Here is a 21,855-nt window from a genome sequence, read left to right as displayed (position 1 = left end):
CAGAGATTTCCCTCCACAGGCTGTGAGAGCAGGCTGCCCCTGTGCATCAGCGGGGAAGGCGTCGGGCCCCAGGTGGAACTCAGCTGTGAGCAGCTGAGCATCGGGGAGGTGTCTGTGGGCTCAAGCCACAGCTACAGGGTGAGCAGGACGGGTCGCAGGGCATGGGGTGGATGCGGATGGCTCCTGGGCAGCAGTGAGCCTCATGGAGCTGTGGGATGGGTCTGAATGAACTTGGTGGTGCTGAGCAGGTCCTTGGCACTGCAGGGCAAGTGGACTGCTCTGTGTCAGGGGAATAAGCCCAGAGTGGCTCTATTTGTGTGAAGTTATCCCTGCTTTGCATGAACCCCCCCCCCGAGGCAGAACTTGGCCTCTTGTATTTGGCAGCAGTGCTCAGCATCTTCTGCCTTTTACAGACGTTAATTGCAAAATTAGGAAAGAAGTGAGCCTTCTGTAAGCAAGGAGGATTCCTCATGTATTTCCGTGTTGCTTTCTTGCTGCTGCTGCAGGTGATCCTGCTCAACAGAGGAGTTCTTGAGGCTCCCTTCGGCGTGGTCTATGCGGAGAGAGCTCTGGGCTCCTGCTTCACCTTTGCCCCCCGGGAGGGCGTGCTTTTGCCTTTCGAGCATCAGGTCATCTGGATCTCCTTCAATGCTACTGTCCTGGGGCAGTTCACAGAAGAATTCCAGTTCAGGGTGAAGGGATCCCCTGAGCCTCTGACGCTGACTGTGAGGTGAGGCGGGTTCTAAGAGCTTGGTGGTCACCTTTGTAGCTCTCTCTGGGTAATCATGTCCCACCTCCCTCATTTGCTGACGGAGCAGAGAAAGAAAAGGCCTGTCTGAGGTCTTGATCTTGGCTGTCATCCTGGCATCCCCACACTAAGAGCCCACGCTAACCTCGACTCCAGTTTGACCCTGACTCCTTGCAACAGCGGCAGCAGCAAATGCAGTGTAATTGTCAGCAAGAGGGAGCCATGGAATAGTTTGGGTTGAAGGCACCATTTGCTGTGGTCCTTGATTTTGAACTGAGAGGCAGAGCTGGCATTGGTTGGCATGAGCCATGAAATATATGAATGGGTGTTGTGCAGCTTCACGTGGTGATTCAGGTGGATGTTGGTGAGTTCTGGAATTTGGAGCCTCAAAGTCTGATGAATTTAAGGGCAGGTGAGGTGGTGTGGTGGGTTCAGGTTTCATTATCCCTGCAACTACTTGAAAGGATGATGGAGCCAGGAGGTGGCTGGTCTCTTCTCCCAGGTAAGAAGGGAAAGGACAAGAGGAAACGGCCTCAATCTGCGCAGGGCAGTTTTAGACTGGATGTTAGGAAGAGTTTCTCCCCGAAAGGGTGGTCAGGCATTGGAAGAGGCTGCCCCGGGCAGTGGTGGAGTCACCATCCCTGGAAGTGTTCCCAAACCGTGTAGATGAGGCCCTTAGTGACACGGTGACACCACCCTTTAGTGGTGGCCTTGGCAGTGCTGGGGTGACAGTTGGACTTGATGATCCTAAAAATCTTTTGCACCGTAGATGATTTGACGCTTCTGTGTTGGGTGGTTTAAGACGTGTTGCTCTTGGATGTGTCAGCTGGTGCCCTGGTGATAAGCTGATGCTTTCGTCCCAGCTTCAACTGTCCACTGTGTTGAATTGTTGCTGCTGTTGTCAAGGGATGTTTGGGGCTCCCCTGGCTTCATGTCTCAAAGTCCTGCCCCCGTAACGATTGCGTGGATCAAGATCTTCTTAGAAAGGTGCTCGTGTACTCCATGGGAAGAGCAGTTCCAGCTAAGAAATGCCAAAGCAGGAAACCTGTGGCTGGCAAGGGTAGTTACCTTGACCCTCTTTGAGTGGGGACACCCCTGCGTCCAACACGTTCCAGATGGGGAAAGTGAGGCACGCAGCCGTCACTCGTTTGGTGTCCTTCCTCAGGCCATCACCAACTTGGGGGCATACCCTGCACGACACTGTGCCCCAAGCCCCACCAGCAGCTATGGGCTGCTGACCACTTTGCTTTGGCTGCCTCCTGTCCACCTGGATGCTGTGCTGAGCATGAGGGTGAGGGGTTGATTTGAAAGGCGCTGAGGTTCTCAGGCCGGCTTTTACCCACCGCAACGGCAAGGAAAGCTGAAGGCTTTGCAGTTCTCTTTAACCAAGGCAATGTCTCGTCTGCCTTTGTCCTCACAGCGGCTGTGTCATCGGGCCGGCATTTCATTTCAATGTGTCGTCCCTCAGCTTCGGTGAAGTCTCCTTTGGTGAGTGTGCCCTGGGCTTGGGCTGCAGGGTGGGAGGTCTGAGCCTTACCCAAATGGAGCACTTGGCCAGGACAGCATTGTCACTTGTGTTCCTCCGTAGCCACCTTCAGCGTGTCAAAAGCAGGACTGCCAGCTGCTAGGCAGTATTTTGCCGTGGTGAGCTCAAACATTACCAGATAGAACGGCACGGAGCCAATTGAATGGTTCAAATAGAACCTAAGGAGTAGAAAGTCAGTGTTCTCTGGTGTCCCTCACAGTCAGTCCAGCCCCAGTCTCCCAGTCCCTGGCAACAGAATGACTGTGAAAGTCTTTCTCCCGGGAGCTGAAGGCCCGTTGTAGGTGCCCTGGGTGAATTTTGCTGTTGTGAGGCAAGGGCACCATTTCCCCACCTGACCGTTAGCGTGAGAAATCAATTAGTGCTGCGAGGCCAACTCGTTGTCAGCTCCCGGGTAACATGGCCAAGCAGTAGCTCTGCATGGGGCAGCCATGTCTTCAGACGTGGGCTCCTCCTTCCCCACCAAAAGGCCAGCTCTGCTGGCAGAGCTGGTGGCTGTGCACGCAGAGCATGTCCGCTGAGATGCAGATTCTGGTTCTCCATCTCAGTCTCACAAAGGACTTGTCTCTGAGATGGTCTAAAGTTTAAATGTGAACTCAACCCCCCAGATGAGCTGTGGTTGTGTCAGTGGCTTCCATTATGGAAAGCAAGTAGCAAAGCTGAAGCCATGTCAGCCTTTGTGGGGTAATGAAAGCCAGCGTGCAGCGTGGCTGTGTGACCCCACTCCTTTGGGAGGGTGAGACACAGGTCCTGCTTGTTCTTGAGCAAGCATCAGGTTTGCCTCCAGTGAAGTGGGCTGTGAGCTGTCACGGGCTCAGTCTTGGTTGTCCCAAACCAGGAGATGCATCGGGGTTCCTGTCTGGAGAAGGTGCTTTAGAGTGCTCTGCATCATGCTGTGGCTCCCAAGTTCATCCTTCCTTTCCTTTCCTTTCCTGGGTCATCCCTTTGATGCCAACATACTGCTTTTATCTCTTGAAAACTGTGGGAGTGTTTGTGGAGTTCACAGGGACTTTTCCGGATTGACTTTTCAGAGTAAATGTTCTGGATGCACCGTCATGGTTGAGAAGGAGTTGGTGCTGGTTTGGGGGAGGTGAGAGCTCCTCACAGTTAGAGAGAGACACTTGCGGTGTTCAGCGTCACACAGAGTGGGCATTTCTGTGTGACAAGCGTAGAAGGGAACTTAATTGAGGACGACTTCCCCACAGAGCTTCTCAATCGGCTGTAATTGCCGTTGAAAGGAGGCAAACTCCAAGCGCAGTTTCATCACAGCAGGATGTCCACCCCAGGAATCAGGGGGTAATAAACTGCTGTTGTGTTCTTTTCCCAGGCTTTCCTCGCACCCTGTGCTGCCGCCTCACTAACACTTCCCCGGTGCCCTTCAACTTCAACCTTCGCATTCCTGGGGACGGCTCAGGAGCACCCAGCGTGACCAGTTTTGCTCAGGTGTCAGACAGCACTGGTCCGTCGTGGAGAAAGCCAGCGCGAGGTGCCAAGAAGCCAGCTGAATTTACTATCAGGCCCTTGACAGGGACCGTCTGCTCCAAGGGACACTTGGATATCCAGGTACGGGAAGAGTCCAGCCCTGCGTGCTTCAGAGGTGGAGCTGGAGCTTCAGTGATGTTGAGGGGGCTTTAGCACTGCTGGCTCTGAGCATCATGCGAGTAAGAGATGTGCGCTAGTGTTGGGCTCTACATCTGCCCTGGCAACCGCAAAGCGTATTCAGTAATTCAGATATTGTCCAAAGACTTCTGTTACTGCCAGAGACTGTGCTCTACACGTGAACCAGCAGAAGAGTTAAAGGCAAACATCAGAGAACCCTAGGCTGTTTTGGGTCGGAAGGGACCTTACAGCTCATCCAGTTGCAACCCCCTGCCATGGGCAGGGACACCTTCCACCAGATGAGGTTGCTCCAAGCCACGTCCAAGCTAGACTTGAACAGCGCCAGGGATGGGGCAGCCGCAGCTTCTCTCGGCAACCTGTGCCAGGGCCTCAGCACCCTCACAGGGAAGAACTTCTTCCTGATACCTCATTTTCCTAATATCTACTAAATCCTCCCTTTCCTTGCCGTGGAACGAGATCTGGAGGGCTCTGCGTATGGACGATGGGTTTGGGGAGTGATGAAGTATTTGATGCTCTTGTCTCCCAGGTCACCCTGTGCTCCAACACCGTGAAGAGATACAAGCTGGCCCTGGTGGTCGATGTGGATGGTGTTGGCAGAGAGGTGTTATCACTGCCCATCAGAGCCAGGTACCAGCGCTTCCTTGCAGCCCGTCTTCTTTCGCTGTGCATCTGCCACGAGCAAGTGGTGGTGCCTTGCACAGAGCTGGCTGGCTCCAGCTCCAAACGAGGAGCATTGCTCAATGAGCTAGCTGTGCCCAGCTAGACAGGAGAAGAGCAGCGCATGGAAAGCAGTCCATGATGAGCAGCACTTGTGCTCAGCCACAGGCACGGCCCAGAGCCTTTTCCTACAGGAAACTGTGATTCTATTCCCTATTGGCCTGCTCTGGGGGCTTGAGGTGTAATGTTTCCAAAGGGCCGCCTCTCCTCCTTCCTGCAAGCGTTGGACTTGTGCTGGGTTGTGACCAGAATGCAACGCTGGTTTGGGCTACAGCGAGCAGCTGCTGCAAGGTGTTGTCTGTCTCAGTTAAGGAGGGGGCGTGCAGATGGGTGAGGGGCTTAGGGCAGGAGTGGTGAGGGAAAAGTAAAGGTGAGATCTTCTGAAAGACAAAGTAGTCCTTGGTGTGGAAGGTGAGCTCAGGTTTTTGTGCTTCCCTCTGGCTCTGTTGAGCATTGATGTTCTCAGAGTTAAGCTAAAAGTTGTTCTTGCTTCAGGCAGATTCAGGCCTGTTGTGCTGCGGTGGGCGTCAGTTCAATGGCAAGAGGGATGCAGCTCAGCGGTGCTGTTCCCTCTCCCAGGCAGAGTTGCGCAGTCAGTGCCTGGGCTGCAGTTGAGTAGAACAAGTGCAAATGGGAGCAGCTGGTGTGTGGACCCGTGGGGAAAGGACCAAGGCAGCCACAGGGCGTGGGAGAGGGTTACGGCTGACGGCACAGGGCGCTGCTCCTCAGTGGGAAAGCTCCCTCAGAGCTCACACCTTGCTGGGGCCACTGAGAGGGTCCTTGCAAGCCTCCTGGGGCAAAGGAGGGGCAAAGCTGACCTGGGACAGGGCAACGTGCTCTGCCTGGGCACTGAGCAGCTTTTGTGATGCTGAGACTCGGGGTCTGCCCCTCTTTTGCAAGAGGTTGTTGGGTGAAAAGAAATTAAAGGCTGTTTGTCACTGTAGGGGTATCAGATGTCTACTTGACGGTGACAAATGTATCTGCTCCATTTGGTGCTCATTGAGAAGTAAACAAGCAAGCAACACTGTCTCAGAACCTAATTCCCTTTTGCTCATCTCTCTGCCTAGATGTGGCATTCCCCTGCTGCGAGTGCTCCACCCAGCTGTGACATTTGGACGATGCTCTCTCAAAGTCCCTTATCAGCAGATGCTGACCCTTGTGAACGACAGCAACCTGCCAGGCTGCTACTGGGCTCTTCCTCAGGTTTGCCATCGCATCCGCCTCTTGGCTCCAATGTCACCTAGGGGTTTGTTGTTAGGGAAACAACAGGCTTGGTTAAGATGTTGCTGGTTTGTATTCAAGCCTAAAGGTTTGCTGGGAACAGGAAGCTACCTGAATATCAGCTTGAGGAAGCAGCTTAAACTCTCCAGGAAGCAGATTATATTCTAGTCTTCAGGATGCTTTCAATGCAGGAGAGCTTGCAGGGTTGTGAAAAGCTGCTGCAAGGAGGCTGTCGGCACGGGACGGGGGGTTGTGGAGGCAGCAGCTTTGAACCCCCTCAGGATGCTGAACCCATACATGTCTTGCATCTTGAGTTGTGCCTTTCTGCTTCCTCCTAGGGATTTTTAGGCCCGTGTGCGAGTTGCCGTTGTGGTAGATGTTGAAGAGTTGAAAGTTTCCTCAAAGGTCGCTCTGAAGTCGTGCTTGATTCTGTCCCTTACAGGAGAACAAGGATGCTGCTGCTGTGTGGTACTCCAGCCCTGAGCCCCGTGGGATTATCCAGCCTCACAGCTCGGTGGAGATCCCGTTCACACTGGAAGTCCAGGTGACAGGAGAGCAGGACACCGTTGCTCATGTTGCGGTGTTTGGGAGTAAAGAATCCCCACTGGTGAGTGCTGGGGCAGACCTGCAGCTTTGTGCCTCTCATCTTGGTGGCGTGTAAAGCGTGTAGGGGATCTTCCAGAGAAAATGATCTACGGCTGTTGTCTACAAGGAAAGAAGGGATTCGTGGCATAAGCAACACTAATGCCTGGAGGAGAGGGAGGCTGGTATCCCCTTAGGTGGTGTGTCTGACACTTGCGTGTGTCTGTGTGGAAGTGTCTGACACAGCATTTAATTACGGGGATGTGAGACAGGATAACGAGCTTAACCTGAAACCCCGAGCTTTGCTGAAAGTCAGGTCCGTCATGTGTGAGCAACAGCCATCCATCAGATGTCCTTGCCAAAAGCCCCACCAAGGACACCAGAGTCTCCACAGGGCTTGCATCTGGAGCACAGTCTTTCTTTGTCCACCAAGCTTGGAAGCGGATGAGGCAAAGCCTTCGTGGGCTGAAGCCTGCTAAAAGATGTAGTTCGCAACAGCAGCAATGACAACAAAATGTAGACAAGGGGGTGGTGTCTGTAGTCTCCTGGCTTCATCTGGCTGAAACTGAGAATGAATCTAGTTAATGAAACTTTAAAATGGTACTAACTTTTGAAGCAGCTGTATTAAAAAGTCTTGTCAAACCTTGGGGCATGAAAGAGGATGTCAGAGGGTTGCTGGGAACCTGATGCTTTCTGCAACGACAAATAAGGCTGACATTTTGAAAGTACTTGCAGGCATTCAGACTTTTCTGAAAGTGAACAGAAATGCTGCTCCTAAATCCCCTGGGTGCCACCAAGTATCTCCACTCCACCCTGTTGTGGATATGTGTGTAAAGAGTGAAGAGGAAGGCCAGGCAGTGCTGGAGGTCTGAAGTTTGACCACAGCTGCTCTTAGGAGCAACTTCTCTTTATATAGAAGGAATATTTCCCTTGAAGAGGAAGGTTTCTCCCCACTAGAATAACCAGTTGTTTAACTGTGAGCTGCTTTTTAAGTACTGGTTTCTTGCACAGCTTTTGCCCTTGGGCTAACAGTTTTTAGTTTCAAAGTTCGCCCTAACTTAATCTTTTGGACGTGGAGGTGAACGTGTCAATCTTTTGCCCAAAGGGTGAGCATTTCAGTCGGAGGATCGTGGCTGTCCCTAAAGACACGACACATGGGACTGAGTGACCCTGTGCCCGGTCAGTCCATCCTCAAGGCGCTGCGCTCGTGCTGGGCTGCTGCTCGCAGCCAGCAAATGCCGGTCAAAACCTGGCTGGCTGTTGCCTGCGCAAATGGGAGTTTCTGGGTGTCATTTTCTCTGGCTCTGCCTTATGGCTTGAGTGCAGCTTCAGGAGTTCCCTGGTAGCTGACTGCTGCAGAGCTTTCAGGGCCAGCAGAACCACCGCTGTCCTGTTACACATCCTGTGCATCATCTGATGCAAACCTGAGCTCAGGGGAGTGGCTGGTTTTTATTCCAGAACGCAAGATATTGCAGCGTCTCAGAGTGGTTTGTGTTGGAAGGGACCTCAAAGCTCCTCCAGTTCAAACTCCCTGCCACAGGCAGGGACACCTTCCACTAAACCTGGTAGCTCCAAGCCACATCCAGACTGGCTTTGAACAGTACCAGGGATGGGGCAGCCTGTGCCAGCCATAGCTCCTCTGGGCAATCTGTGCCGGAGCCTCACCACCCCTCACAGGGAAGAACTTCTTCCCGGGATCCCATCTTGATCACACACAACCCCACCCCCCCCCGTCAATTTAGAGCCATTCTTCCTTGTTCTGTCCCCACAGGCCCTTATCCAAAGCCCCTCTCCAGGTTTCTTGTTGGCCCCTTTAGGCACTGGAAGCTGCTTTAAGGTCTCCCTAGAGCCTTGCTTTCTTGAGGCTCTACAAGCCTGGTTAAGGCTTGGGGTGTTTGGAGCTGGGGAGATCCAGCCAGACTGAATGAATTCTCATTGGTTTTAGTGACGTGAGAAGGGGGCTTATCAAAAGGATCCCCATTCCTCCTCCACTAGTTTGTGCCCCTTCTGCAGGAAGAAACTTTTGGGTCTCAGGCTGTCACCAGAAAAAATACTGCTGGAATGATGCAATTAATAATGAATGTCTCAATGCAAGAAAGAACTAATCCCAGGAATGCACACAAGCAGAAATGAGAGGCAGCTAGCTTGCATGATCTCTACTGTGCAGAGGAGCTTTGCTTCCAGGCTGTGCTGGTTTTGACAGGAGAAGCTTTCGGAAGGTTGAAGAAGTTGCTGTGCAGTGTGGCCGTGCAGCCGCAGCAGTCAGGGAGGGTGGTTTATGGCGTGATGGAGCAGTAGAAGGAGCAGGCGTAGGCACAGGGTAGAGGAAGGAGAGCTGACAGCGTGGAGGAGGTGTGAAAAGCATGCATGGGAGATGGGGGTTCTGTATCCCCTCATGATGGGATCTTGTGGCTTTCCGATCCGCAGGGATCACTCCAGGTGCCACCTTTGCTCCAGCCTTCCTGTTTCAGCCTCCCAACCCTGAGAGCTTCAAAGAGTCAGAATTCCCCCAGCCTACGAGCACCCTTAGAGCTGTCCAGTCATTGTAGACTTTCCCTGTTGTTTTGTTCTTTTTCCTGCCTGCCTCCTGGAGCAGAAAATCCATTTACTGAGCACTGGCGAAGGACCAGTTGTCCACGTGCACCCAAGTGAGATAAATTTTGGCTGCATCCAAGTTCTACAAGATGCTTCCCGAAGCCTCCACCTCTGCAATCAGTCTGTCATCCCTGCATCCTTCTCGGCAAAGATGGTAAGTGTCGCTGGGGCTGTTTTCCAGTGCAAGTGACTGGCCCATAGCAGCCTGTGACTGAATTCTTTATTTCTGTGCAACATTTCCACATCCCTGAGACGTGTCTTGAGAGAGAAAGCAAGATGTTCCATCCCAGTGGAGCAAGAGAAGCCTGGCTCTGGGGGCAGTTGTAGCTGGGGCACCCGTCAGTAAAGCAGAGTTTGCAGAGATGTTTGAGCAGAAAGGAGCTCATTTCTGCAAGTTCTCCCTTTATTCTGTGGAAGGCGTTTAGCTGTGGGAGTCTTTGTTTTTGGAACTGAGAGGTCTGTCCTCAAGGTGCTTACGGTGAAGTGGGTTTCACACCTCCCTGGGGGTGAAACCAGCTGGGTTGTTGGCCAGAAGTAGACTCGTAAGGTCTGTGTACCTGCAGAGCCTGTGGGCTCTGTAGCGTTGTAGAGCGTGTGGCTGCAGAAGAAGGCTGTTTAATTCCTGGAAGCCGCGTGGTGGAACAGGCTGCGGAGCAGAAGAAGGTTGTGGGATCCTCTGATGGGCTGATGCGGGCGGGAAGGGCTAGTGTGCTGGGGCTGGGGGGTGCTTCCCAGCGGAGGGGAGTCTGTGAGGGGCTTCAGAGGAGGTTTGTTCTGGTGCAGGCTGGGTTGTTGAAGCTGTGGAGCTGCTTCACCCAGGCCTGTCGCTGGGGACTTGGTTGTGTCCGCGCATGGAGCAGGCAGCAGTGTGTGAGAGCAGAGGCTCAGCCCCCTGGGCAAGGAGGAGGGGGCTGAATTTCCCTCCTGCTGCTTTTGCAGCTGTTTGGGGGTTCAAGAGACCCTCAAAGTGGGAGATTCCCAGGCAGGTTTCTTTGTCCGCACCATAAAAATCTGCTTTCCATCTCTGCAAAGAGCAAGCACCCCAGTGCCCTCAGCAGCTGCCTCCTTGAGTGCCCTTTCTGACTTGCTGGTAACCAAAGCACTTGTTACTCTGCTCGTCAGGGGAAAGCAAACATGTCCTGTTGTGCTGTGCCTGTTGGCAGCTGAATTACAGAGGCTTAGAAGTCTTCAAGACGGCTGTGCTTCTAGAAGCAAGCTGAGAGCTTTTCCCAGAGGAAAAGCAGGGGCAGTTTGGTTATGAAACGTTGTGCGTGGCAACAGCTGGCCAAGCCGTAGCCGTGTCCTGGAGAACCGCGATGGTCAGAGTGGTGTCCCTGACCTCCCCAGCCTGGCAGGGAGGGCAGATGCGATCCTGGAGGGGTGAGCTGTGGACAGGGAACACAAACGGAGACAAGCTCTGCCCCTTGATTCTGTGAAACATCCCCTTGCTGGTGCTCGGGGCAGAGGCTAAACCGCAGTGGTCCCCACGCTTGTGCTGAGGAGATGCTGATGCTGAGGAGCCAGGAGGAGGCCGGTTGGTGGTGGGAGCAGGTAGCCAGCCTCAGGCTCTGATCTCCTCCTCGTGCAGGGCTCGGGGTGCTTTTGGGCTGTTTCCTGGCGCTGGCTGTTTGTGTGGATAAGGAGCAGCTTTGAAATGAAGAACAGAGGGTCCCCCGCCACCAGGAATGCTGAACCACCCAGGACAAGGCTCTGCACCCAGCCGGTGCAGGACGGGGTTTATTTCCCCTTCATGAGCAGCCCTACGAGGCCAGTGGGTCAGCCTGACAAAGTGGGAATGCTGTTGTTAGAGCTATGGCTCTTGCTAGAGCCACGGCTTGATCAAGCGCAGCTGCATTTGTAATGCGGTGTTCTGCTTCCTCTGTCACTTGTGCAAGGCCAGAGTGACCAGATCACTTCAGTGAATCAGCTGTAAGTAGCTTCAAGAGAACTGACTGGTGTCTCCTCAGTCGTCCCTTAGGGCAGCTCTCCATCCCTTCCTCCCTCTCTCCTTCCCTCCCTCCCTCTATCCATCAGCTGCGCACTGGTGTCCATTGTAAGCAGACTGTGGAAGCTTTTGTTCACGATGGACGTCTGTGCTGGGATAAGATTCTGACTGTTGTGGTGAAGTTCTGAAGTGATGGATCCCAACCCTTACTGGTTCCTCAGGAACTCTGATGTCCAATAGTATAAGAAACTCCTACAGGGTCAGAAATAGCCACTGCCTTTGTGCATCGAATGCATGCAGCTGTGGCATCGTTTTCCGGCACACTCAAGGATAAGCAAGTAGCAGAGATGTTATCAGAGGTTGGGTATTTGTCTGGAAAGTGGGGGGATTTTGTAGCGTGGTTCCAAGAGATTTCTTGTCTGTGGGACACAGGCTGGATTGGGGGCAGGCAAGCTGACCTAGAAAGCCAAGAGAAAGTGTCTCGGCAGAGCCTTGTGGCCCTGGCAGGTCTCCTGTTCAGCACTGCGCTGTGCTGCCCCTTGGAGCCAGAGCAGATGCTGACTGAAAGAATGAGGGCAGGCTGCAAATCCTCCTCCCCTGACACGGGCTGTTGGCCTGGCTGGGACAGCAGGGCTGTGCCGGGTCACCCCAGGGAGTTGAAGGTCTGGCTCCGTCGAGACGCCCATCCTCACTCCTCAGGAATAGTTTCTGGGGTACAATTTTCTGGCGGGCTTGTTGCCAAGCTTTGATAAATGAGCTTTGTGAGGGAGCAGACTCGCAGATTCACCTTTGGAGCAGTGCTCTCAGGGCTCCTTTCCAAGCGAGCTGCCCTGTGTCAGCATGAACCCGAGAAGTCGTACGTGAATGTCAGTGGAATCTTCCCAGCCACTGGCTTGGTGTGACCGTGTTGTCTGGGCAGCCCTTGGCTGGTGGCAGCCAGGTCCGTGGTTTGCATCCTAAATGAGTGTTTGGTTGTCTTGCAGGCTGGCGAAAACGCGTGGTGGAGTATTGGACCCAGTCAAGGAGTGATCCCTGCCAAGGCCGAGGTGTCTGTGGTTGTCACTGCGAATTTGGATGACACGGAGCAATTCAAGGACGAGGTGGTGCTGTTCATTGAGAACAGTCATGCCTGCGTCATCCCCGTCCAGGCTGTTGGCGTTGGCACCACGATTGTCGTTGACAAACCCTTTGGCCCGGAGCTCAAGCTGGGCCCCTGCTTCAGGTAGGGAATCTCTCGGCTCCCACTTCCCCATGGGCTCAGCAAGGAGGAGTTCTGCTGCAGTCCCTCAAGCTTCTTCAGTGCTCAAGGTCCTGGCTCTGCTTCCCTGAAGCCACAGGGGTTCCTTTAGAAACATTTGATGGCCATCTGAAAGTCGTTAGGTACTCTGAAAAGCCACCCAGCTGCAGACCAGTTGCTAAATTGTTGCTGCTAAATTATATCTTTAGTCCTAATCCATTTATTTCCTCACTTTATGGAAGAAAGATTTGGAGGAAAAGAGCAGGTCCTGGAAGCCTCCAGCTGGGAAATGCTGCCTTGCAAGTGTAACCAGGTTTCTCTTTGCAGTGATATTGCTTGCTTTCCCATTCGCTCTGGAGTATCATCTCAGAGCAGCAGCAAGCCTGGGCAGTAGCTTGTTAGCAGCTCCTCGACTGAATGAATGGTGCTGGTTTATTTCTACCTCTGCCGGGGAGCCCTGGAGGAGCAGCAGAATTTCTTTGCCCTGTGTCACTCCCCAGTTGGCTCCTCTACCGCACTCCGTGCCCGGTTGCTCTTTATTAGGCGTGGTGGCTCTTTCCTGGTTTCTCCTGCCTGCTTTGCGAGGCACGGGCAAGCGAGGGTGGGTGCAGGACCAGCCCTGGAAGGGGAAGGAAGTGTGGAAGTCTGCTGAGGTGGAGTGGGATGAACAAAGAGTCTGACTTGAAATCGCTGAGCTGGCAGGAGAGGATTCACTGGTCCCAACGTGTGTGTCTGAAAGCAGGCATGTTCTTAAAGACGGGAGGAAAAAAGTGCTGTTTGCCTTGTGTTGGAGACCTCCTCAGGCAAGAAGAACTGTCTTCTTGGGGTGCCTCTTCCTTTCTCTGGCTGCAGAGGGGGTCCGTGGTGCTCCGATACCTGAATTCTTGGGGCAGAAAGAGCAGGTTAATCCTACCTTAAGCACTTGGGACAGATTTGGAGAGGTAAAATAGGCAGCCACGAGCCGTCCACGTAAGCAGGGCCATTGCAGGGAGGTTGGTGCTTGTCCGGAGTTTGCTGCGCTCAGTGTGGTTGCACAGGGTGGCTGCACAAGGGAGGGGACAGCGTCCATGTGATTCACGTCTTCTGCCGCCCTTCATGCCTTTGCCTGCGGGCTGAGTTTGGAGCTGTTGCCATTGCTGTCGGCTGCCCCCAGAGGGTGGTACGCTGGGGGCAATGAGGGTTGGATGCTCCCTAAGAGACGCCTCAGAGGCATGAACAACAGGTGCCAAGGGGAAGGTGGAACGGCAGCGAGGCTGTTCCTGCCCCCACTTGCATCTGGGGCAGGCTGTGTACGAAGCTCTTCCTTGCTGGCTGCAAGCAGAGCAGCTGGTGGATGGTGACAAACCTAGGGGCAGCCAAGGTCTGCCTTTTGGTGAAGCTTTACGCTCGGTCAGCCTTCTTGGAGGTGGTTTTGTTGCCGAGTGTGCAATCAGGTCGTGCCCTCAGGGTGCTGACGCTGGGTGACCCCTGGCAAATAGCAGCTCCCCTGCCATTTTGTGTTTCTGCTTCTCCTCTAGCCTGGATCCCTGCTGTTACCGCTTCAAGATGACAAACAAAGGACAACGCACCCATCTGCTCTATTGGACCACAGAAGGTGGCACCACACTTGAGCAGCGCAAGCATCTCCCTCCCGTCAGGAACACCAAGGGCAAGGTTTCCTCCTGCGGCCCCGTGTTTAAGCTTCAGCCGCTGAGGACGGAGCTGATGCCTGGCCAGACAGCGGAGATGGTGCTGGAAGGCTCCTGCAGCACCCCCCAGGTGAGTTCCGTCCGCATCAGGGCATTTCTGCAGCCCCTTGACATTTGCTCCTAGAGTTTGAGAGGTGTTTTAAAGGATTGCCTCAGTGGTAGCTTGAGGAAGACTTGATTTCTCAGCTGGTTGACTCCGACGGGACTGTCCCTGTGCAGTCCTGAGCCCGTAAGGCTTTGCTGAAGGGGGAAGAAGGTACCGGAAAGGGAATGAAGTGGTCAGGCCACTGGTGAGGGTGTCCTACCTGGAAAGCCAAATGGGCATCTGTGAGCTCAGCCGTGGCTACCTGGCTCCTGCAGTCCAAGCCAAGACCCTGGGACTGGGTTTTCCACCTTCCCTGGGTCTTGAGAACTTCACACTCTTGAGGTTGGTTAGAAGCCCAAGACCCTGCGTTGCACGTGCAGCACAGGTGATTCTGAAGTGTGTAGGCTCTGAGGAGGAGTTGGGTTGTGGTGGTGTGTCAGAGGGAAGGGAGAGGAATAAAGGGAGGAATGTGGGGAAGTGAAACCATGAGGAATGAGGAAAAGTCTTGGATGTAAGGGCATCCAGCTTAAGGAAAGGGTTTTCATGCCAAGTGGAAGACGTCTGTTTCCTGGGGAGGTTTGGTTTAAAGCCAGCTCTCGGAGGACACAGTACATCCTAGGAAGGCAGGCTGGCTGTTTGGGGTTTTCCCACGGATCCTTTCCACTAAACTTCCAAGGGAGGATTTGCTGGCATTGATCCTTCTATCACCTGTTTCCCTTCATACCGTCTGGTTTGGTTTTTTGAATGAGTTCCTAGAGCTCTCAGTAAGCATTTTGCTTGTCAGTGGGACAAATCAAACCAATAATCATTTGTGGCAGGGATTCTTGTGACAGCTGTAGGCAGCACAAGACTCCCGAGGGCCTTTTGTGGCGGTTGGGTTGTAACATCAGGGACATGTGAGTGCAGAAGGAAGAGGATGCAGCATCTAAAGAAGAGAGAGCTCCTGAGGAGACCAGTGGCTGTAACTTCCTGCAGTAATGGGGTCTGTGGGTGGGTGGCTCACAGCTGCAGTATGTTTTCTGGACACCCTGATAACACCCCCTGGGTGCCGTGTGACTCGCATGCAGGTGGTGAAGGAGAAGCTGCTGTGTCACGCCATCGTGGGCAAGGAGGGAGTGAAGAATCTGATCATGCAGGTGGACGTCACGTGCGAGTTCATTGCTCCCGCCCTGCAAATATCCAGCAGAGAAATCCCTTTCCGGGTGGAGAAGGTGAGTCTCTGGATTGCATGCTGGCACTGACTGGTGTGGCTGGGGTGTGCCTGTGTCCAAAGGAGGAAGCTCAACAGCTTCTCCAAGTCCACAGAGCTTTGGCTGTTGATTTAAGCCAGGCCAAGCTTTTGTCATGAATGGCGAGCTCGTTCTTTCACCCCTCTGGGGCTGGGGACAGTCTCCACGGCTCTATTCTGCCCTTCTTGATGTGGAGAGGGAATTGAGCTGCTGAGCCAAGGGCACGGGCCGAGGTGTGGGAGCCGTGAGAGCAGCGTGGGCTTTGGAAGAGCCACCTCGTGTGCTGGGGCTGCAGGTGGAGAGCAGATCCCTGCTCACTCTCCCTGAGCTGGTGGTGAAAGGAGTGAGGATGCTGCTAGAGATGAGGCTGTTCTCTAACTTCACCCAGGTAAAACTGAGATTGCAGCTGCTCTGCCGAGGGGGAGCATGGCCCCTTCTCGAGAGACACCAGTGTCTGTACTCAGGGTTTTGAGGATCTTCCAAGGCGTGGTGATGTCTGAGCAGCGATCGTGTAGGGAAGCTGAGAAAACCTGCCATTCCTGTCAACTCCTCAAGCTGATGAGGAAAAACTGGCGTCTCTTGTGCCTCTTTGCCTTCCCTGCTGTCGCTGTGGATGCTGCCTCTTTGCCTTTCCCAAGCCTCACCTTCTTCAAAGGACCCACGGGTGCCCTTCAGCTGCAGTGACGAGAGCACCAGTGCAAAGTGTGTGCCCTTTAGTGTCTGGATCCCGACTCCTGCATCATCTTTCCCCCTCGTGCCAGGTGTCTGAAAAAGAGCAGATAGCTCTTGATTTAGTTTCTGTGGTTTCAGGTCCCTCCTCCGGTTCCCAGGCTTCCGGAGAAGCCCAGATCCTGCGAGCAGGCAGTTCACATCTAATCAGAAGCTTTTCAGCTCCCCCTGCTGTCTGCCTGGGGTCTGCTTGATGCCACATGCTCCCATGTATTGAGTGCTACGACACTGCAGGAGTTGGATGTCAATACATCCAGAATTAGTTTCCCAACCACTGTCTAGGTTAGCTAAACCCTGCCGGAAGCCCGGAGCAATGCACGGACAGGAGGAAAAGGCTTCGGCTGGGCTTAGCTTTGAGACTGCAACATCTTGTCACTGGAGCAGGGGCAGCAGGTTGCGGCCAGACTGTTGAGGTTTGGAGCTGTCTGCGTGTGCCCGTAATTGTTCAAAGCTGACCTCGGGCTGCTGCAGGCTCTCCGCTGCAGGCCTTGTCTCCTGTGAGCAGCGTCACTGCTTTACGGGCCTGGCAGAGCTGATAAGGTGGTAAGAAAGTACTGTATGTGAGTGGAAATGGCCTTGTGCCTGTGTGTCCTCTCTGCCCAGGAGAGGACACGCAAGTGGAGCCAGACTGGGTTCACTTTCTGGTTTGGATCTTGCTGAAGCAGCTGCCTCCTCTGGGGGCCTGCTCCTTCATCTGTAGGCGAGCCTGTTTGCCTGTCCCCTGGGGGATGCTGTGGGTTCTAAACATGAAAGCGTCTGATACAGTTGGAGGACAAACTTTCCAGAGGGGTAGAAACCAATCAAAAGAGTAAATAGAGATGGATGCGCTTTTGGGGTTGGGGAGGAAGTCCATGGCCGCTTCAAGGTCCTTTTTTCTTGTTTCCTGTTTCTGTAGCACCCCAGTGATGTCCTGACTCTTCAGTACAAGCCTCTCTCTTTAAAGAACATCTGCTGCCTGCCCCTCACTGTGGTCCTTGCCTTAGAGCAGCCCTTCTCCATCTGCGGTGCGGACCAGCAGCCTCTCCCTGCAGATGCTCAGGTGAGCAGCCCTGGACCTTCTTGCTGCTGAGCTTTGAAGAGGGATGAACGTGGTGGTGTGTCTCTGTTGGGAGGTCTTCCAGCAGGGAAGTGTGTTCTGTAGAGTCTGCAGTAAACTGGGCCGAGCTAAATCAGATGTAAAATGAGCTGCTGAAGGAAAGAGAATGCCATCTGAATCGGGAGGAGACCTCCTGGCTTGAAGAGAGGAGGAGGAGGGAGCAGGTCTGGGCAAGCTGTAGGAAAGGTGCCTCCTGGAAAGCATGCCAGCTCTCTAGCAGCCATCCTCAGATAACGTGGGGAGCAGCTTGCTGTCTTTGAGGGCAGCCCTGCTTTTGGGAAGGCTGAGGTAGGCTTCTCCAGCTGCTGTCTGGCTCCTGCCCTGGTGTTTGCGGAAGGTGCTGGGCATGGGCTCTGTGAGGCACGTGTTGTCATAGGTCCAGCCACCGTTTCTGTGCCTGCCAGTGATCAGCGCCTGCATGGGTGAGGCTGCAAAGCCACTGTGCTTGTGCTGCAGGATGAAGGAGTTCCTCCAGAGTCAGGGCGGAGGCCTGGATGCCAGAGTGCTGCTTTGGTTGTGTTTAGCACGTGGCTTCTGGGGATCCAGAATTGAGGAGACCAGTGTGGATTTCCTCTTGTATTGGTGCAGAGCACAGAAGCGTGAGCCTCAGCTAGCTTCAGACAGAAGTGTGGTGCTTGGTCAGACGCTGTGAAGAAAACGGAGGATGAAGCGAGAAGCTCATGTTGGGGTCACACGTGGAACATTTTCTCTTCATCTCCTTGCAGCCCACGAAGCTGAGGAGAGGGGAGGAACTTCAACTCTGCATCGCATTTAACCCTGCTTACGAGGAAGACTTGCTTATCCGGGCAGCAGAGAAGGCTCTGAAGATCAGGTTCCTGGAGCATCCTCATGAAGAGCAGGTCACTGTTCGGGGAGAAGTCTACTTCCCGAATCTCCAGCTCCAGACCACGGCCCTGGACTTTGGCTGCATCTTGAATGACACCAAGGATGTGCGTTACATGGAGATGAGCAACTGCAGCCCGCTGGTTGTCCAGTACCACTGGTCATTCCTGAAGGACAGCCAGGTGAACCCAGTGAGGTATGTGCACCTTTCCCTCTCCTGGAAGCTCTTCTTCCTGATGTCCTGTTTGTGGTTTGCAAAGGCCGAGGCCGTTTGTCTGATCTGCCAAATTGTTTTCAACCTTGCCTTGAGGAAATCCCACCTCTCAGCTGTGCTCAGCCAAGGTGCTCAGGGAATAGGTGATCTGCGCCAGTTTGATGCTGGGAAGGCTGATGTAGAAAGCTGCTTTCTCAGAGCTTCTGGGCCTGAGGCAAACAGCCCCTCGAAGCGAGTGTTCATCTGTTGAACTGCACGTCACATTCACAGAAGAGCTATTTAGAGTTTTAGAGAGGAATGGCAGGTTCTGCTGTGGCTTTAGGTCCAGCTGTAGATGCTGGAGGGAGCCCTTGTATGGACATCCCTGGGGAGGAGGACCATCCAGTGGTGGTCTGTGGTTTCCAAGCCCAAGAGCAATCTTGTAGTGGTGCTGAAGCCCATCTAGAAGCACATTCCTAGTGGTCCTCCTGCTGTGGCTTCTCTGCATGGTACAAAAGTCTGGTGTAGGCAGTTTGAAGGACAGTAGCAAACGGTTTTCTGTAATGCCCTAGGAAAGCCAGCAAAGTTCACCGTGGCGCACTGCAGTGCTGCTATTCCAAACAAGAGAGCTGATCAAGAAGCAGTTGTGTGAAGGGAATTGGGATCTGACTCGCAGGAGGTGACCTCGTGGGAACTGGCGATGAGCTGTGGCTACTAGGAGGGCTTGGGGGAGATGAGCAGGGCACTGGGGTGGCCCATTCTCAGCTGAGTCTTCCCAAGTAACACCAAGTCTTTAGTGGGGCCCTGCTTGATGCACGACACCTTCAAGAGCAGACCCTAAAATGCAGAGGCAAGTCTGAAAAAGCAGCTGGAGGGAGGTGAGCAGGGCTGTCAGCTCTGCTGGGAGCCCCCTGCCCTCTCCCGTAACTTAGATCAGTGGTGGGTGCTGAGTGGTTGCGTTGTTGGCAGCAGAGGGTGCTGAGCACCTCGGCAGGACACGGCCTCTGTCCTGCCCCTGCCGAGGGGTGTCCACCTCTCCAGAGGGTTTGCACAGCCCCTTGGCTGCTCCTTAGTGCTGTGGACGTGACGAGAGCTCCTCTGCTGCTCTGCATGGTCCTTAAGCAGTGTTGTGACCCCTCTGGGGCGCTCAGCAGACACCGTGGGATGCTCTGTGCCAGAGCTGGAAACGAAGATGGTCTCCAAGGTGCTCATTAGGAGCCTGCAGACGGGCAGCGTGTCAGATGTTATTTCTGGTCCACACTAAGCACTGTTGGTATTCTAAATTATCAGCTCTAACTCAGTCTGACATGGAGGGAATCAAACATCAGGTCTCATGAAGGTGAGATCAAAGATTGGGACTTTCCCTACCTCGAACCTTGCTGGAGCTGGTCATCAGAGACTCCCAGGATCAGTCACGCACATTTATTTTGGTCCGGAGAGAAAAATGCTGTTTCTCTGCCTCAACAAGACTTTGTGTGCTTACATTTTTATCCTTCTAATTGTCCAACCCCTTCTTTCCTCCCTACTCTTTGGTCATTGCTGCTACCTGGGGCAGAGTGATCACCTGAGCAAGACAATCCGACGGTTGCTGTGTGGTTGGACATAGGCAGCGTACACCAACCTGTGCCCCTTCTCTGACTTCTGAGCCATGAATCTCTCATGGTTACTCTTGTTCTAGACCCACGTGGTTAGAGACACCCTAACCCTCACCCCTTGGACCTCTGAGAGCTCAAAGCTGAGCTAAGCCTTTGCACCAAGCTGTTTCCTCCCGTGCCAGAATGGATCTTCAGAATCACGCAGCAGGAGAGAGCAGATGTGGAGTCAAGCAGTGGCCAGCTGCCTGCACCACTGCTCTAGCAGTGTCAACGCGAAGCGTCGACCTGCTCCATCCCGGTTTTGGAGCTCATTACTGAGCTCACACCACTGATGCCCACCCAGGGGCCCCATCCTGCCGAGGAGCTGCTGTGCAGACTTCCCTCCCTCCCTCCCTCCCTCCACTGCAAGGTCCCTGAGCAAAGTTCTGTTCTTTTTGCAGGTTCCTGGAGACAGAGCCCCTCGCCTTGGGTGTGGAGGAGGTAAGTGGCAGTGTGTCTCACTTCCACGTTTCCTGTGTAGCAAGCAGTTACGTACTGCCACTGTCACTGCGGTCCTGGGTGCTGCTCCCAGAGTGGCCTCATGTCCTAACAAGCTGTCCTGGGTTCAGCAGTAGCAGTCATTTTTCTCCTTCTTGGTAGCTGGTGCAGTGCGGTGTTTTGGCTTTTGGCCTGGGAACAGAGCTGATAGCGATGTTTTGGTTTGGCCAAGGACTTTGTGAGCCTCGTGCTCTGCCAGGGAGGAGGGGAGGCCGGGGGAAGGCAGAGACAGGACACCTGACCCAAACTGACCAAAGAGGTATTCCATACCACAGCACGTCATGCCCAGGATGTAAGTGGGAGTTAGCCGGAAGGGCTGGGAGACTGCAGGGTTGGAAGAGGTATCGGTCGCAGCTTGGTCGGGCTGGGGGGGTGGCAAGTTATCGGTTGGCTGGTGGTGAGGTGTTGTATTCTCTTCCCTTGTTATTTTCCTTTATCATTATTATCATTGGTGGTAGCAGTAGTGATTTGTGTTATACCTTAGTTCCTAAACTGTTCTTATCTCAACCCGTGGGAGTTGCATTCTTTTTGCCTCTCCTCTCCGTCCCTCCGGGGGCAGGGGGAGGGAGAGAAGGGGGGGAGTGAGTGAACGAGTTACCTGACTGGGTTTAAACCACGACAATTGTTTTTGGCGCCCAACGTGGGGCACGAGGGGTTGAGATAACGACAGATCTGATCGGATTAATAGTCATCTGTCACAATGCTGATTTATTGGCTCTCAGAGTTGTTCTTGTTGATCTCACAGCTTCAGAATGCAGTACATTACTTAGAGCCGGTATTTGCTGTGTTAGTGTTTATCAAGTGTGTTGCTTGGGCTAAGGTTCTTGTCTCACTGTGCTTTATGGCAATGACTTGTAATACGGGCGGGCTCCAGCAGCAGGGCGGGACGGACGTGGCCGTGGACTTGTACCTGCCCGTCCCGCTGCTCTTCACCGGCCTGGCCCTCGCCCTCGCCTCCATCTTCGTGAGGCCGCGGGGAGCCGAGGGGGAGCGGCCCCGGGAGCCGGCGGCTGCTGAAGCGGCCCGGGAGAGCGGCTCCTGGGACCAAACGGCGGCGGGAGCGGGGCCGGAGGCCGCGAGGGGACGGCTGCGGGTGGAGGAGGTTGGGGCGGTCGAGGAGCGGAAGGAGGCGGCTGCTGAGCAGCGGGAAAAGGCGGCGGCGGCGGAGCCGAGCCCCGCGGAGGAGCCCAGCCCCGCGGAGGCGCCCGCGGCCGAGCCCAGGCCCGCGGCGGAGCCCAGCCCCGCGGCCGAGCCCAGGCCCGCGGAGGAGCCCAGCCCTGCGACGGCCGAGAGCATTCCCCGGCAGCCGCCCGCAGAGCCCCAGGAGGGTGCAGGAGACCACGCAGCATTTCCCAGCAAGGCAGAGGAGGAAGAGCTGGACTCAGGAAAAGAGAAGCTGGCGGTGGGAGAGCCGGCAAGCCCAGCAGCTGCACCAGCCCCAGTGACAAGTGCAGCAGCATCGTTTGAGAGTTCTGAAGGTTTTGAATGGCCTTTGGGTATCCTTGGGACCTGCCTGCTGATTGTGATGGGGATTAGTATGTTGGCACACACACAGACTGTCTTCTACCCACCACCATTTTGTCTGATCTCAAAAGTTAAGCAGAGTGAGGTTTGGGTCTTGTCTGGGGTTAGACGACGATGCAGGGGGACCA

At 54.2% G+C, this 21,855-nt stretch overlaps 1 protein-coding gene across 1 annotated transcript in view; it reads left to right on the top strand.

Moving 5' to 3' along the window:
• LOC133277466 (hydrocephalus-inducing protein-like) overlaps nt 1–21,855 on the top strand; it is a 43,938-nt gene that overhangs the window by 6,393 nt on the left and 15,690 nt on the right. The window contains exons 5-18 of the mRNA XM_061469306.1: nt 20–138; nt 507–730; nt 2,169–2,236; nt 3,619–3,854; nt 4,438–4,538; nt 5,696–5,831; nt 6,292–6,456; nt 9,028–9,180; nt 11,955–12,193; nt 13,726–13,966; nt 15,049–15,192; nt 16,835–16,978; nt 17,761–18,074; nt 20,107–20,146. Of these exons, the coding sequence (XP_061325290.1) occupies nt 20–138; nt 507–730; nt 2,169–2,236; nt 3,619–3,854; nt 4,438–4,538; nt 5,696–5,831; nt 6,292–6,456; nt 9,028–9,180; nt 11,955–12,193; nt 13,726–13,966; nt 15,049–15,192; nt 16,835–16,978; nt 17,761–18,074; nt 20,107–20,146 (2,324 nt within the window). The remainder of the gene's footprint in view (nt 1–19; nt 139–506; nt 731–2,168; nt 2,237–3,618; nt 3,855–4,437; nt 4,539–5,695; nt 5,832–6,291; nt 6,457–9,027; nt 9,181–11,954; nt 12,194–13,725; nt 13,967–15,048; nt 15,193–16,834; nt 16,979–17,760; nt 18,075–20,106; nt 20,147–21,855) is intronic.

Source organism: Pezoporus flaviventris, unplaced genomic scaffold, assembly GCF_033815535.1.
Source record: "Pezoporus flaviventris isolate CSIRO_AGI_PZ_B2104156 unplaced genomic scaffold, CSIRO_AGI_Pfla_v1 ptg000056l, whole genome shotgun sequence".
In the NCBI taxonomy this organism is placed as follows: Eukaryota; Metazoa; Chordata; class Aves; order Psittaciformes; family Psittacidae; genus Pezoporus; species Pezoporus flaviventris.
The sequence above is the reverse complement of the archived record's forward strand: the minus strand, read 5'-3'. Positions and strand labels throughout refer to the sequence as shown.